Genomic DNA, 15,237 nt, shown 5'->3' with positions numbered 1-15,237 from the left:
CGCTTTGTAAGCCCCTACCAGTTTGTGCCCATGCAGCGAAGCGTTGCAAAATCAATCGTTTTGTTAAATTCTTGTAGTTTTTTGACACCGCTTCATTCGCGCGTCCAGGAACACTTTTGTTTTGCTCTAATCATTCTTCAAGCCGATCGACGAAGCCAGTAGTTGCAGTACTTTCGTGAGATTTCGTGTTTAATCGGTATATTAAAATAGCTTCTATTCAAATCTAATCATAATTTTGGGAAAGATGGATAAACCAGATTGCAAATATGGTGCAGACTGCTACCAGAAAAACCCAGCCCATAAGGAAAAGTATCGTCATCCGCCCCAAACGGCTGCAGAACGCAGCCCGGCTAAAGCGAAACAGCCGTCGCCATCGTCGTCAACCAAGCGGAACTCCGACCAATCGGTGGATCATTCCGAAGCATTGGAAGAAGTGAAAAGGTGCAAACGGCCACCGACCCCGGAGAAAGACAACGACAATGTGGAGGAGAATGACAAAAGCCACGAGTATTATGGAATGACGCGTCAGCGTTACACTCTGCCGGAAGTTCCGATGGATGTTGGACTGATGAGTGACATCTATGATCCCCAGATCGAGTTCTCGAAAAAAGAGGAATACAAGGAACTGTGTGGAGACTCGAAGATGTTTATCAAACACAAGTTCCTGGTCGACATGCCCAGCTGTTTTGATGCGATGTGGGCTTTCTGTCGATCTAAAAACGAGGAAAAGCCTGGTGAGGTGTTCGATAAGCTGGGTCTCAGATTGGTTGGTCCATTCGACGTAATGGCAAAGAAATTCAAGGACGCTAAAATTCACGAACCGGGAGATTATCTGCGACATTGGAGATTTTACTATGATCCCCCAGAGTTCCAGACAATCTTGGTGAAAAAAGATTCCGGAGTGCATTACGGATATTGGAGAGATCAGCCAGATGATACCAGCGGCTTGGTTGCGTTGAACAATGTGAACAAGGGCTGTGAGTTTAAAATCATCGGGGAGAACATTTTTGATGCCGTAATGTATGTTTCCAATCTGAACATTAGTTTATGTTGATTACCTATTTTCTACATTTTAGTCACTTTCTCGAGAACGAAGTTACAACAACGCCTTTTAACAAAGCTTCTGTTGCAGCGATGAAAAAATCGTTAGAAGATTGGGCCAAAAGTAACGACATTAAACTCAAAGCCAACGACAAGCAAAAGGTTCGCTCCAAGCAAGTTGTTTGTAAAACATTCCACAAAGCAGGCATCGTGGTTCCTTTTGACCGTAAGAAGGAACTCGGCTATCGGGAACTGCTGGAAAGCGATGCCAATTTAAAGAAAATACTATCTCAGTTCGATCGAATTAATAACACAGCGGATAAGGCCGAATTCGATACTGCAATGTCCCAGCTGCAACCGATAGTGACGGGAGCTTTCATTGCGGTAGATGAGTGCGATTTTGGGACAGCACTAGAGCTGGCAATCGATTTGTTCTGCCATGGTACCAAAAATCTGCATGACGTCATGAAGCCACTCTTTGTGACAGCTTATTCGATGCTACAACGACCGCAGTATATTGCTATTATAAAGGTGAGGGTTGTGATGGATATTTGAAATGTAATTATATTTTATTTCTGTTATATTCACAGTCCCACTTGGAAGATCGACGTCAAGGAACGGATTTGGATTTGCTCAAGAAATGAAAAAAAAAACTTGCGCTTCACAAGTTCCGCAGTACAATGTATTTAGCTAAAAAAATAACGTTTATTAGCGGTTACTTGGACAACATTATGAACAATAAGTTAACGCATTGATTTGAATATCTGGACAAAAAGCGCAAAAGTATGTGATTTTGTAAGCAAGTAATGCGTTTTTGCCTTTTTTTTTATTGAAAATATAGATTAAGTGCTATCTTAAAATTAATATCGATCGACCCAGTAGATTAATTTTTTTCCTTAAGGACTCGTTCACAAATTTGAACCCCCACCCATCTGTGACTTAAAAAATTTGTACGCATATAATTTGATTGGATTCATGGTTTTATATGGTTTGCATATAATATATGGTTTTGCAGAACCCCAACGTCCCCAACCATCCAATATTACTCAAATTTTGATTCCCGCACGCATCCTCAAAAATGAGTAAATGGGACGCTCGTTTGAGTAGTTTATTTTTCCCGTGTTGATGCTTCGCCTGAAATTTGGCGCCTTTTTATTTCGAAATTTCGCGTTGCTTTATATGCTGCATGGTCATTCGTGCGCATATCTTCGAAATTTCATTCGAATCTCATGTTCGAAAAACTCAACAAAACAAAACAGAAAAAATCTCTCGACCACAAAAACAGCTGTCAAAGGTGCTACGCGATTGTTGTGCAGTTTCCCGATTTGTATTTGAGTAAAAATCGATTCTTATTTCTGTAAATCGCATATTTTATACGTTAATACATCGTCGCTGCACAGCGGCTATTGTGGACAAATTCAATCCAAACAATAAATCGGCCAAAATTGAGAACAATAAAGGCAAACCGGGCCCGGGAAAGTCCACCAAAAGCAAACAACAGGTCAGCGTCATGAAGCCCACATTAGTCGCTGATGAGATGTTCCCGGAAGGGCCGGGACCATTTATGGACTTGGAGGAGGTATTTTCTTGCAATGCGTCTGGAAACCTAGTGCTATTTATATCGTTTTTTTTTTTGCAGGCGGGAGGATCCACTGGTCTGTTGATGGACCTGGCGGCCAATGAGAAGGATGTTCACGCTGACTTTTATAATGGTAAGCAACCGCTTGAACAGGAAGTTGTTTCTAAATTATTCTGACGGCTGAATAAAATGTTGCCAGTGTATGGGTAATTTAAGCAATTTTCACAGGGAATTCGAATGACTTCAGCATTACGAGTCATGTTTTTATGCATGCCAGTGGAAATAACGATTGAAAAATTATTTAGTTTAAAAACCATTTTAGAAAAAGGTTTGCCAACTTCTAAATGATCTACATTTCAACTGGAACTTGACCTGCTTTTCAGTATTATGTTAGCATTTCCTCGAATTGAAAGCTTTTCTTTGCGAGGAATTGCATGACAATGTATCTTATGTGTCAAGGACTAATGGATACACTATGCCCAGGGAGTTGAGAATGTTTCCCACCCGAAAACATCCTGGACCGGACCGAAAATAAAACTCGCCATCCCCGGATTGGCAATTCTACGCCTTTGCTCGCAAGGCTAACCTGGAAACCTTAAATCTTAATTGTCAAGCCGAAAATGTAAGCTTGATTTCCCCTTTAGGGCATCCAGTCCTGACTACGGACTGAATAACATGTTTTTCAAATTATCGACATGAAGATAGCCCGTTAGACACGTTTTATAGCCAGAACAGATTACGAGGTTTTTTAGTGATATAATGTTTCGATTTTATTTTCAGATTTTGAAGATCTTTTCGACGAGGATGAGGAAAATTTGGTGTGAAACAATTTATCATAAGTAGTAAATAATAACGTTACGTTACAATGTAAAATAGAATTCTTTTTGTTTTTTGTTCATGATAAAACAGATGACAACCTTTGAAAATCCGGATTTGATACCTCACGTGTATTTCACACTACAAAATGGGAAAAATCCATCGCATAACTAAGAAAACTCAACTTAACTTTGGATTTTGAGCTTTCTTTATCTCCTGAGACTCTAAATTATATAAACTTCACTTATAACATTAATGATAATCCAATAATTAAGATATAATATTACTGAAAATTTCAGTAGTTAGTTACATTTACAAAGACCCAGATTTTTTAGGGTTCATCAAACAGTTCGCTGTGTATCAATAAACTGGAGCAATCATTCAATTCGTCATTCTCTTCAGAAGGCTTGAAATACGTTTCTCACGTGCTTCGCGTTTCTTCCGGTTGGCTTCCAGGACGCTTTGAAGTTTCTCAAATATGTCTCGTTCCCCTGTCTGCATCTGTTCTTCGATCTTGCGAAACTTGGCAGCCGTGTCGGCACATTCTCCCAACTTGACCTCAATTTCCTCCAGGCGTTGGGAATACTTGTTGGCCGACTTGTGGCACTCGCCAGCGAATCGATATTTCTCTTCATCGATAGTCGTTTGTAGACTGAATGAGCCGGAATCTTGGATGGGCATGGCGGCAAGCGTAGCATTTTCGTTGTCTCGAGTGAGATCAACGTTGGTCGGTGCAGAGCCCATGATGTTTGCTTGACCTCGCGTACGCCGCTTCCTGTCAACAGAAACTTTTGATTGGTCTGCGGCAAAAGATGCTTCAGAGAAATTATTTTGTTCAGCCATTGAAGTTGCTACGCAGTAAATAAAAAGAAAATGTAGGATTCGAGCAGAAGGAATATTATTTTTAGTGAAACTTACAGTATCCTTTTATTTATTAAGGCTGTGAACCATCGAATCACTGGTCGTTTATTTATTTAACTTTTGAACTTCACAAAATGCTTTACCAGCAAGTACCAGCATCACTCAGCATCAGCACTCGAATAAAACTCGCACACCAATTTCGTTTTCCGCCAGTCCCTGTGAGATCGAAAAGGCCTTTCCGTGAAACGTTCTGTCCAAATAATGCACGCTAATCTGAAACAACCTATCAGTGGCTGCACGGTAGTGCACGGCTAGAAATAAGTACCTAATTTTAGGTACTTTTTTTTCTCTTGCATCCGAAGTGTGCCCCGGATAAAACAGTACCACCCGTATAAACCCAAATCATAAATGGAACTTTTGTTTTATTGTTGATATTATCAATTTCCCACCTTATCGGCCGCGACGATTTGAAATCGTCGCAAAACAAATTGACGCCAAAATCGTCGCCAGCAGAAATGGCCATAAGATCTGTCAAATCAACTGTGAACAAAATTTTATATACTCAATAATCACATTATTTCCCAAAATTGAGCCCTGTTTTTAATGCAGATTGACATTATTTTCTAATAAAACTAACATATTGTACGTGGATTTCCCTATTGGACCCGACCGTTCGAAATAGTCGCTCCTTGAACGGTCGTTGAAATCGCCGTTTTCACCTTCACACCCATCTTCATAGTAAAATCTGTCAAAACTGGCAAGTCTGCCACGTGCTTTTTGCTGTTTCCCTCGGACTTCTCTTTCTTTTTCCGATGTTTTGACATCTGTTTTGATAGACAAGGAGCAAAAACAAGGTAATCTACCAAACATTTATTGAGTTTGGCAAACCTTGCTGGAAAAGGGAACGTTTGAAATAGGCAAGTGAACCGACCTTCGAATCCATTGGTCAAGTAAATCCACAATAATTTTAGAATAAAGATGTTGGCGACGATTTTCATAGTGCCTAAAAAATGGTCGGCGCGTTTTGTTACCAAGGAAACAGACAATAACAGTAAACAACTTTTATTGAACCTGTTGACAAAGACTCATTCATAACAATAAAACAACCGTCTGGTGAAATGTTTTGACCTTATGTCAAACAGTTTTAGGGCAAGTAACAATATGTGGAATGGGTTCCCGCATAATCATTCACTGAGGAAAATGGACGTATGGTTTTCAATCAAACGCCTTATGAAAATTTGCCACAAGGAATCGGTACGAATTTCAATATGTTGCCTTATGAATGATGATTTTCATTTGAAAAAAGTGAAGTGCGGCAGACTGGATTCGAACCACGGACGTCGGGGTCGGGAGGCCGGTATGTAGACCTCACGCCCATCGACGCTTGATTGCTCCGGAAGGTAACTGCGTATAAAAAGCACTGTTGGTGGAATAATCAGTCGAACATTCATAAGGCGCCAGTTATGAATTTCGATAGTCCAGTTCGCTGAGTGTTTACCGTTCTTCGTACAGTTACAAACATAACATGTACATAGCAGTGTTGCCACATTCAAATCTGTATTTCAGACGTAAAAAATCTTTTTCATCTGTATTTTAATTCAAAAATCTGTATGTGAAATCTGTATGATAAAATTTGTTAAAAAATGCAAAAATGAATTTCTTTATTAGTAAATTTGGAAATATTTTGTAAAACTTAAGACAATTCTATCAATAATTATTCTTCAATCATGTTGTGATGCTTGTATATGATTTCATAGAATTTAAATATTAAGTTTCGATTAAGTTGTACACTAGCCGTCGATAAATGCAACCGGTTTACGTTTCAGTTAGCGAATGCCTTTCGATAACTGCAACGCATTTCAGACGTCAACTTTTTGACGTCAGATACAATACAAGTGCACAGCAAATGATCATTTTGTATAATTAATGTATCTAATGTTTTATTTCACTCTTTTCTATTTAGAAATGATTTTTCTTAATGTGGAATGTTCAAAATCTGTATAAAATCTGTTGATTTTTGAAAATCTGTAATCTGTATTTACAGATTCTTGGCCCGAATATGACTCAAAAATCTGTATCAATACAGAAAAATCTGTATATGTGGCAACACTGGTACATAGTTGATATCGTTACCCATTAACTTTAAGTTCACCAAACAATACATATCTATGGTAAAACAATTGCCTCAACCTTAATCGATGAGGTTTACAGTCTACGAACCATAATCAATATAATACTATTATAATCTTTCCTCCAAAAATGTATGAGGAAAAACGTTTTTTCTTACGGTTAACATTCTTAACAACCCGTTGCTCATACAGTCCGGTCTACACTGAGATCAAATCGCCATTACATTTTATATGCGGTAAACATATAGAAAAGGTATTTTCGAATGGTTTTTTTGCCATAACATATAAGGTTATTTTTTTACGGAAAGATCGAAGTAGACATCGCGTGTGAATGGGTGCAACATAATTTCGCTGTCACAAATTTTTGTCTGTTTCTGTATATGACAAAATATTTCTGTGGAATTTATTCAAATTCATCAGCACATGGCCTTCAACTTATCCGTTTAAGAAGTGATCTACATTCCTCGATAGGGCCAGGGACCAGCTACCCAAAATGTTCTGCGGTTTGATCTAGTATCAATATGTGTGCTACCATCCGACGTCGTGGTCAAAGTGTAATGGCTACCGAACAATACAGCAAACATTAGTGAGAAGAAAATTAAATGACTTTAGGAAATTATGTGGTCTCTTCGTATATCTGTGGTGTTCGCTGTTCAAAATTGAAGCTCTTCTGGACAAACTAAATTGGTGAGCACGTTCCAGTTCTTTACTTTTCTTTCTCTCATTGCTTTACCAATCTATAAAAAATATGCACTAAATACGTACAGGGCATCGTTTGTTGCTATTGCCGCGGATATTGTGGGAGTCCCAGGTATCCGGTTCACGCTTTAGCTAGCAACGGTGGCTCTTCTTGACCTTCTACTCCCTGAGTAGTTAGTATGAATAAGGGCGTCCTTGTGAAGTTTTGCTGTATCTGTTATGAACAACTTGTACATCCCTTTCCCTCCACAGCCTGAAGAAACATTTCTTGCTTCAGATGTGATTCCCTTTTGTCGTACTAGTTGTCGTAATAAAAAGGGCATCATTACGGAGCATGAGATCTGATCAAATTATTCGTAGTACTACTTAATCAACACCCCCGGTTGGGTGAGGGATAGAGGATGACGCACACACACACACATATAAGGTTATTTTTTTACGTGCATTAGAAATCCCCGGAAAGTAGTGCTTCCAAGTTTCATTCCGGATAGAAATAACTTCTCCGTACTTGAGCATATTCTCCTGTACGGCACTATGGCTAATCGTGGCGGGTAGATCGTGAATTCTAACGACTACCGCCTCACTGTCCACATAGATAGGGATTTTGAATTCCTTTTCTTTGCACAAACTTGATCGCTTGCAATTGTACTTCGTCGGTGATTGTACTCCAACTGATAGCGCAAAGCGGTTTCTTTATTCACCATTCCAATCAGTGCACAATTGCGGGTGTTATGCAGTTGGATGCTTTTGACATCCGCATACTCAATATTTAGCTGATCATCCAAAAACAACTTGACATTTCTAACATTGGGACGTATTGGAAGCACACTAAAATCAATCACTAGTGTAGATTCCCGCGGACTCCCCATTGTGGTTGGTATTACAAACGTTAGCAAGAGTAGCAACAAGAACACGTCCGCCGTGTGCGATGAGAAAATAAAAACTGAATTTAAAATCTTATGAAAAAGGAAAATATCTGAATTTAAATAAAACAAAGTTAAAGTTCATTTTTGCATTTTAAATTTATATTTGCACTTCACTTCTCTTCTTATTCAATTACAATGTCTGGTTCGGTCTGTGTTGGGAAGTTCGCCTTTTGCTATCAGCTCCAAAGTCTGCAATAATATGCGGAGTTCAATTGTTGGTTAAATTTTTAATGGGAGTAATTCTCGCTGAAACCGGGCCACTATTTACACGAGGTTCTTAAAAATGCCTAAATTTATATTCTTTCGAAAGCTTTCGGCGAGTATACTAAGGATCCGAGTTAAATTCTTCAAAAAGATGAACCCCTCGTTAGTTATACACGAAATCATTTTAATGGACCCCTCGATTTTTGTCAATTCTTGACTCACCAAAACTATCATAACTCCAGCATTTCTTGACCGATCGTAGAGATCAGCATATCGTTGGAAAGAGGAAGAGTGTATCCTCAATTTGCAATAGAAAAAATAGAAGCAGCCATATTGAATTTGGCCGCCATCTTGGATTTCTTTTTTAAAACTATTTTTCCGCCAGGTTTGCAACCACCAATTTTGAATATCAATACATCGATGAAAAGCTTAGCTTATATTGTACATTGTGTCCAAAAATCTCAGGTGTATGTTTTTTCGATCATTCTTTGAGTTGACACAGCGGAATTAGAAAAGGTGTAGTTTGTAGCCTGATAATTATTTTCTTAAAGATATACACGATTTCGTAAAGTTCCAGCTAATTTATTAAACATTACATTTGTTCCATTTTAGTACAGTAGAAACAATCTTCTTTCACTTGCGTCCTAATTTTGTTTTGCGTCGCCATATCGGGTTTCCGGAGTTTTCATATTAACTACAGCAACAACAAAAGCATTAATTTTCTTTCCCGATTAACATGCTTTTGAACATCAAAGTAGCTATATCAATTACTGTAGTAAGTTTTTAGCAATCGAATAATAATTTATGACAATTCTATAAATTCCAAAATTAGAGAGCAACAATTCTTTCCGCCTCAGTATTTAGAGTGAATGACGGCATCTGCTGTCAAAATGAACTTCAGATGTGTACATGATTTTCACGTAGAAGTGATAAAGCAATCAGAGTGATACCGACGAGTACAAACAAACTGTACAAACTTTAAGAGAACCAAATAAGTAGTGCCATATAGTGATTTCTAAGCTAAATTTTTGACCAATATATTTTAAAATAATACTGCAAAATAACCAAAACAAAGCTCAGAAAGTTTATGTGCTCATTATAATATGAATTTTACGGCCTACTTTGATTGAATAAGTGACAGGTTTCCGTCAAACACATGCGGAACTCAATAAATATTAAGGCACTGTGGAAGATTTACGGCAAATTTCTGCAACCGAATTCGCGTCCGTTACATTCTTTATAACCCAAAGATTCTATCCGAGATAAAATCTAAGCGGGAAGTGGAGGGAGTAGGAAAACAAATCGATTTTTCATCATATTTTTAAATATTTTACAAAAATTAAGGCGTTTTCCAAGTTATTTCATGGTCAAATCGGTTCAGACACTACTATATATTACTCTCCGGGATACAGAAAAATTATGTGAAAATAAATATTTCACATAGATACAAAATTAATCTAAAAGTAATCAAATTTTGGATATAAACTCACATTTTTTACATAAAATGCATTGTATCTCAGAATCAATAGCCTTTTCAAAGATAGTTCCTTCACAAGAGTTGCTTATAATACTGAATTCTTGATTTTTGCTGAAGACACCATCATCCTATCATGTCCATATAAGAAGCCAACATGGCGTAGTATGTGCTGGACGCATCAGTTCTCATCGCTGATTTATTTTACACGATACACACGAAGTGCGCAGTGCTGATATATAGCTCATCGATAATATAGTTTAGAATATAGTTTAGTTAAGTGTACGATACACCAGCGTAATGCGAATACATATTTCGACCGGCGCGCTGAACATGAACTACTTTGAATATCGTCTGTGTCCGTAAAGATCGATAATTTATAACAGTCGTTTGTGTACTGGAGGATCAGAAATGTAAGTAAATATTTCCTCTTGTTAAGGTTCTCTATCATGTTGTTTTCTTCTAAAATCATAATTTATAATTTGCAGCTCATCGATAACTGTATTCAACAACTACCACCAACAGAGGAAAATATCAACGATTAGACGACTGCGACTCTCAAGTCTCCTATACTGGTGAGATGTTACCATATATATAATTTGAGCGAATCCGGCATGTGAAACATTAATCAGCGAAAAATGTGAATATCCATGTCGCAAAAAATAAAATAATATGTTGTATACAATTTTGTGATGTTTTTTCTATTCTTGTGATCTTGCGAGAGTCGTATATATATGAAAATCGTGTTGAAAATATTTTGATTATCATATGCAATAATTATTAATGTTCATAAGATTATTTTATGATTTCCTCTATGGGCTCTTAAAAAACTTAATAGTTTCATAAGACAGACTTATGAAAATCATTCTCGATCTAAGAACACACAGTTCATAAGAAAATCGGATGAAGTTTATAAGTAATTCTTATAGCAAAAAAACATAAGATATTCGCATGATTATCACTAGTTTTCTTAGTTGAGTGTAGAGTTACGCAAAGAGTGAAGCCAAATCTACCTATTCAACTGTCAAACCGTCTACCTATCGAGCAAAGTAAACAAATGATTGTTGGTAAGGCGGAAGTATTGTTATCGCCTGATGATTATTATGGCGAATTAGAACTCATGAATTGAAATGTATTAGATTTGTTCTAGAAACAGCTTCAGAAAAACTTCAATACACCCCCCAATAAAGTTGCAACAAGAAACTCACGTGTTTGCACTCTGTAGGTGACTTTGATTATTGAATTAAAAAGCTTTAGAAGTGATCACTCCCGTGAAGTCACTTGAAGGGTTGAACAAAAATGAAAGTTTTCAACATAATAACAAGAGCATCATTCAGAATAAGAGTAAGAAGATCCTCTTTGCGCAACTCTACACTCAAAATAATCCAAACGTCAATATTACGTGAAAACATATGTGGTTTTTTTCCATCACCTTTTTCACGTAACAGCTACGTGAAACGCAAGTAAACAAAAAATGAACTCATGAACACCCTCTATACCAGAGTATCACGTGATAGCTACGTGATTTTTAGGTGGCATCCACGGTATGAAGCGGTAGGCTTCAAATGATGTTTTAGTTGATTTTATATATATTTTGAGCAAAAGACACGTGTTTTTTCGTTGACTATTATTCTCGCTATTATTAACCCAAATTTTTTTTCTAGTGAAAAATATACAACATTAAATAAACTAAAATAAAACATAAGCTGCTGAGCTATGTTAAGCATATTTGCACATAAATTTATTTCATCACAATACCAGTAGGTTCTGCAAGAACCTTGCGCACTGGATAGTTGACACAGCGGAATTAGAAAAGGTGTAGTTTGTAGCCTGATAATTATTTTCTTAAAGATATACACGATTTCATAAAGTTCCAGCAAATTTATTGAACACTACATTTGTTCCATTTTAGTACAGTAGAAACAATCTTCTTTCACTTGCGTCCTAATTTTGTTTTGCGTCGCCATATCGGGTTTCCGGAGTTTTCATATTAACTACAGCAACAACAAAAGCATTAATTTTCTTTCCCGATTAACATGCTTTTAAACATCAAAGTAGCTATATCAATTACTGTAGTAAGTTTTTAGCAATCGAATAATAATGTATGACAATATTATAAATTCCAAAATTAGAGAGCAACAATTCTTTCCGCCTCAGTATTTAGAGTGAATGACGGCATCTGCTGTCAAAATGAACTTCAGACGTGTACGTGATTTTCACGTAGAAGTGATAAAGCAATCAGAGTGATAGCGACGAGTACAAACAAACTGTACAAACTTTAAGGGAACCAAATAAGTAGTGCCATATAGTGATTTCTAAGCTAAATTTTTGACCAATATATTTTAAAATAATACTGTAAAATAACCAAAACAAAGCTCAGAAAGTTTATGTGCTCATTATAATATGAATTTTACGGCCTACTTTGATTGAATAAGTGACAGGTTTCCGTCAAACACATGCGGAACTCAATAAATATTAAGGCACTGTGGAAGATTTACGGCAAATTTCTGCAACCGAATTCGCGTCCGTTACATTCTTTATAACCCAAAGATTCTATCCGAGATAAAATCTAAGCGGGAAGTGGAGGGAGTAGGAAAACAAATCGATTTTTCATCATATTTTTAAATACTTTACAAAAATTAAGGCGTTTTCCAAGTTATTTCATGGTCAAATCGGTTCAGACACTACTATATATTACTCTCCGGGATACAGAAAAATTATGTGAAAATAAATATTTCACATAGATACAAAATTAATCTAAAAGTAATCAAATTTTGGATATAAACTCACATTTTTTACATAAAATGCATTGTATCTCAGAATCAATAGACTTTTCAAAGATACTTTCTTCACAAGAGTTGCTTATAATACTGAATTCTTGATTTTTGCTGAAGACACCATCATCCTATCATTTCCATATAAAAAGTTAGCTGAAGCGCCGCCCTAGCGGTAGAGTTTCGAACTATAGTTTTATCACCATATGAAGGCCTGCTTATCAAGCAACAACTTTGTAGAAGACACCAAACTTCTATGAGCAACCCTAAGGAGTTATTTATTAATGCCATGATTTCATGATATCCGACCACAGTGTAACGCCTACCCTTTCCCCCACACCCCCACACACCACATCGTTTGTGTTTGGTTTTCTCCGAGCCGGCAATAAGCGCGGTGTCATCATCATCAATAGGCATAGCCCGCTGTCATCATTGAAACGCAGTATGATAAAAAAATGTAGCCCAGGACATCCTGGCGATGGGCTAAACAATAGGATGTCAGTAGCTTGGTTTTCTCACAACATGTAAACATGATCGAACATGCACATGCACCCAAGAAGCCGGCAGTCTAGCCAACGAAAACGATTGATAAGCCCCGCCCAATCAGCGTTCATTACTTAAATCAGCACACGCAACACAGCCATATTTGTTTAATAAGCCATTTTACGAGACAGATTCGATCAGCTGATCAAAAATTTGAGTGGACGGCTCGGTCTTTGTTTTGGTAAATTTGCATGCAAACCATCATCAATTCGTCATCATCATCATCATTTCATTCCATTTTCGCAAATGTTCCTTGAAAAATGTAAATATTAGTGTTTGGTCTCCTGTCATTTGAGCTTTCTATAAAATGGCTTATTGCCAGCTATTTAATGGAACGTACACACGGTCAAGCAGTTTGACCAACATTGACTCCACCTCTCGTTTATTCAAACATCCATCAAGTTTTACCAACAGCGGCACAAACAATCAATTTATTCGACCAACACACACGAATGACCGAAGCGCCAACTTGAGCACCAACCATCGAAAAATATATGGGGGTTTGTGCAACTTCACTACAAATCAAGACAAAATTTTCAAAACGACTTATCTGCTTTTGTAAACAAAGATTCAAACGACGATTTGACGAATCTGATAGCTCTCCCACGCAAACCAACACCACCAATGGGTAGGTGAAGGTTTCCGCTACCTATTGATGGTGTTGGTTTGCGTGGGAGAACTATCAGATTCGTCAAATCGTCGTTTGAATATTTGTTTACAAAAGTCGTTTTGAAAATTTTGTCTTGAAATGTTCAAATATGTTCGGCGAACCTTGACTCCACCCCCGACAACTCAAACCAAAATCAAACCGTTTTAATTTTGACGTAGAATTACGTCTTTTGGTAAGATAGGGGGGTCATTCCAAAGTTTCAACTTTGGGACCGTCACGAAAAGAGGTCAGGAAGCCCTAATAAAAAAGTCCAATAGAATTACAATAGATATTATTGTAACAATTCAATAAATTTAATTGTAATTACAATAAACTCTACTGCTGCCCACAATAGAATAACAATTAAAAATATTGTCTGCTACCATAAATCCTATTGTAAATGGCACTTTTACAATAGAAAATAGGGGTTGTTAGTTACCGTAACAATAAAAATATTGATTTTTCCTCGAACAAATTTTTTACATTACAGTAGAATTTATTGTAATTCTATTGTCAAAATTTTTCTGTCAATAGATTTTATTGTACCTTTATTGGAACAACATTAAAGCAATTTAATTGATACAATAGAAAAACAATAGAATTCAATGTTCATCAATAAAATGTATTGTAATTTTATGATATTTTAATGTAATTCTATTGTATTTTCTATTCGGGAGTACGAGCCAATAACTCAGCCGCTTTTCAACGGATTCCGGAGATTTTGGTATGAATCGATCAGTAAACTCTCTAAGAGTATATACAACCATTTGAAACAATTGATTCAATGCATTTAACTATTGAAAAATTCAATTTCGCCAGCCAATGTTGAAATTGCACTTTAACAGTAAATTGCCTACATTTTGGCATTAGCCATCCGGCATGAACATGCATAAAATATTGATGATCAAATTTCGTATCCGCTATCGCACTATATGTAATTCTACGTTCAATTTGCGGTCGTATCTTTGATTCAACCCTCTACTTTTTTCCAACCGAGCCGATAACTGTCAAACGGTTGTTCGAACAACTTCACACACGTTCAAACAAAGCAGCAACCGAAGCGTTTTCTTGAAGGCGGAGTCAATGTTCGTCAAACTGCTTGACTGGTGTGTACGTTGCATAAGCAGTTGCATTTCAGTCAGTATTAGACGATTATACAGTCCACAAAGAAGAAAAATATAGCCTAAGGAAACCACAATCCTCCTTTCAATCAACCGGAGGAAGCCAGCAAACAGCCTTTTTCAAGGCTTGAGTTAATTAAGTTTTAACTACCCGTCGAGCAACTGGTCGTGTCCCGGCGTTCCTTCAGCCGGAAGTTCTGGTCATTATCCGGAGTCCTTCACCCGGAAGGATTCACCACGCAGTTCAATTCGTGCTGCAAACACCAGTATTGCACGAAACCGTCGATGTCTTTGATTGCTATCTCAGTGCTAATGACGTAAGCCCACCCATCGCATCAATATCACATATTCGAGGGGAGGGCGTGTCCGATGGTCAATACCCGGAAGATAGGCAATTAACTTTAAATGAAGTGATACATTT

At 37.2% G+C, this 15,237-nt stretch overlaps 3 protein-coding genes across 3 annotated transcripts; 2 read left to right on the top strand and 1 right to left on the bottom strand.

Annotated features, from left to right (window-relative positions):
* The first annotated feature begins 128 nt into the window (after positions 1–128).
* LOC134225879 (histone PARylation factor 1-like) lies at positions 129–1,905 on the top strand. The gene is made up of 3 exons (XM_062706310.1): positions 129–1,020; positions 1,077–1,572; positions 1,632–1,905. Exons 1-3 carry the CDS (start codon positions 245–247, stop codon positions 1,683–1,685), a joined length of 1,326 nt encoding a protein of 441 aa, XP_062562294.1. The 5' UTR covers positions 129–244; the 3' UTR covers positions 1,686–1,905.
* A 394-nt stretch (positions 1,906–2,299) lies between these two features.
* Positions 2,300–3,498, top strand: LOC134225881 (COP9 signalosome complex subunit 9). Its single transcript, XM_062706312.1, has 3 exons — positions 2,300–2,620; positions 2,681–2,753; positions 3,401–3,498. Exons 1-3 carry the CDS (start codon positions 2,552–2,554, stop codon positions 3,442–3,444), a joined length of 186 nt encoding a protein of 61 aa, XP_062562296.1. The 5' UTR covers positions 2,300–2,551; the 3' UTR covers positions 3,445–3,498.
* A 123-nt stretch (positions 3,499–3,621) lies between these two features.
* On the bottom strand, positions 3,622–4,512 carry LOC134225880 (uncharacterized). The gene is made up of 2 exons (XM_062706311.1): positions 4,355–4,512; positions 3,622–4,287 (listed from the first exon to the last, which is right to left on the bottom strand). Exon 2 carries the CDS (start codon positions 4,277–4,279, stop codon positions 3,818–3,820), a length of 462 nt encoding a protein of 153 aa, XP_062562295.1. The 5' UTR covers positions 4,280–4,287; positions 4,355–4,512; the 3' UTR covers positions 3,622–3,817.
* Between the last annotated feature and the right edge of the window lie 10,725 nt (positions 4,513–15,237).

Source organism: Armigeres subalbatus, chromosome 3 (assembly GCF_024139115.2).
Source record: "Armigeres subalbatus isolate Guangzhou_Male chromosome 3, GZ_Asu_2, whole genome shotgun sequence".
NCBI lineage: Eukaryota > Metazoa > Arthropoda > Insecta > Diptera > Culicidae > Armigeres > Armigeres subalbatus.
Note: the sequence above shows the minus strand (reverse complement) of the source record. Positions and strands in the feature narration are given on the sequence as shown.

Coding starts and splice junctions, on each gene's coding strand:
- LOC134225879 (XM_062706310.1), top strand. CDS start 245: ATGGATAAACCAGATTGCAAATATGGTGCAGACTGCTACCAGAAAAAC. Junction 1,021..1,076: donor AACATTTTTGATGCCGTAAT/GTATGTTTCCAA, acceptor TCTACATTTTAG/TCACTTTCTCGAGAACGAAG. Junction 1,573..1,631: donor AGTATATTGCTATTATAAAG/GTGAGGGTTGTG, acceptor TTATATTCACAG/TCCCACTTGGAAGATCGACG.
- LOC134225881 (XM_062706312.1), top strand. CDS start 2,552: ATGAAGCCCACATTAGTCGCTGATGAGATGTTCCCGGAAGGGCCGGGA. Junction 2,621..2,680: donor CATTTATGGACTTGGAGGAG/GTATTTTCTTGC, acceptor TTTTTTTTGCAG/GCGGGAGGATCCACTGGTCT. Junction 2,754..3,400: donor TCACGCTGACTTTTATAATG/GTAAGCAACCGC, acceptor TTTTATTTTCAG/ATTTTGAAGATCTTTTCGAC.
- LOC134225880 (XM_062706311.1), bottom strand. CDS start 4,279: ATGGCTGAACAAAATAATTTCTCTGAAGCATCTTTTGCCGCAGACCAA.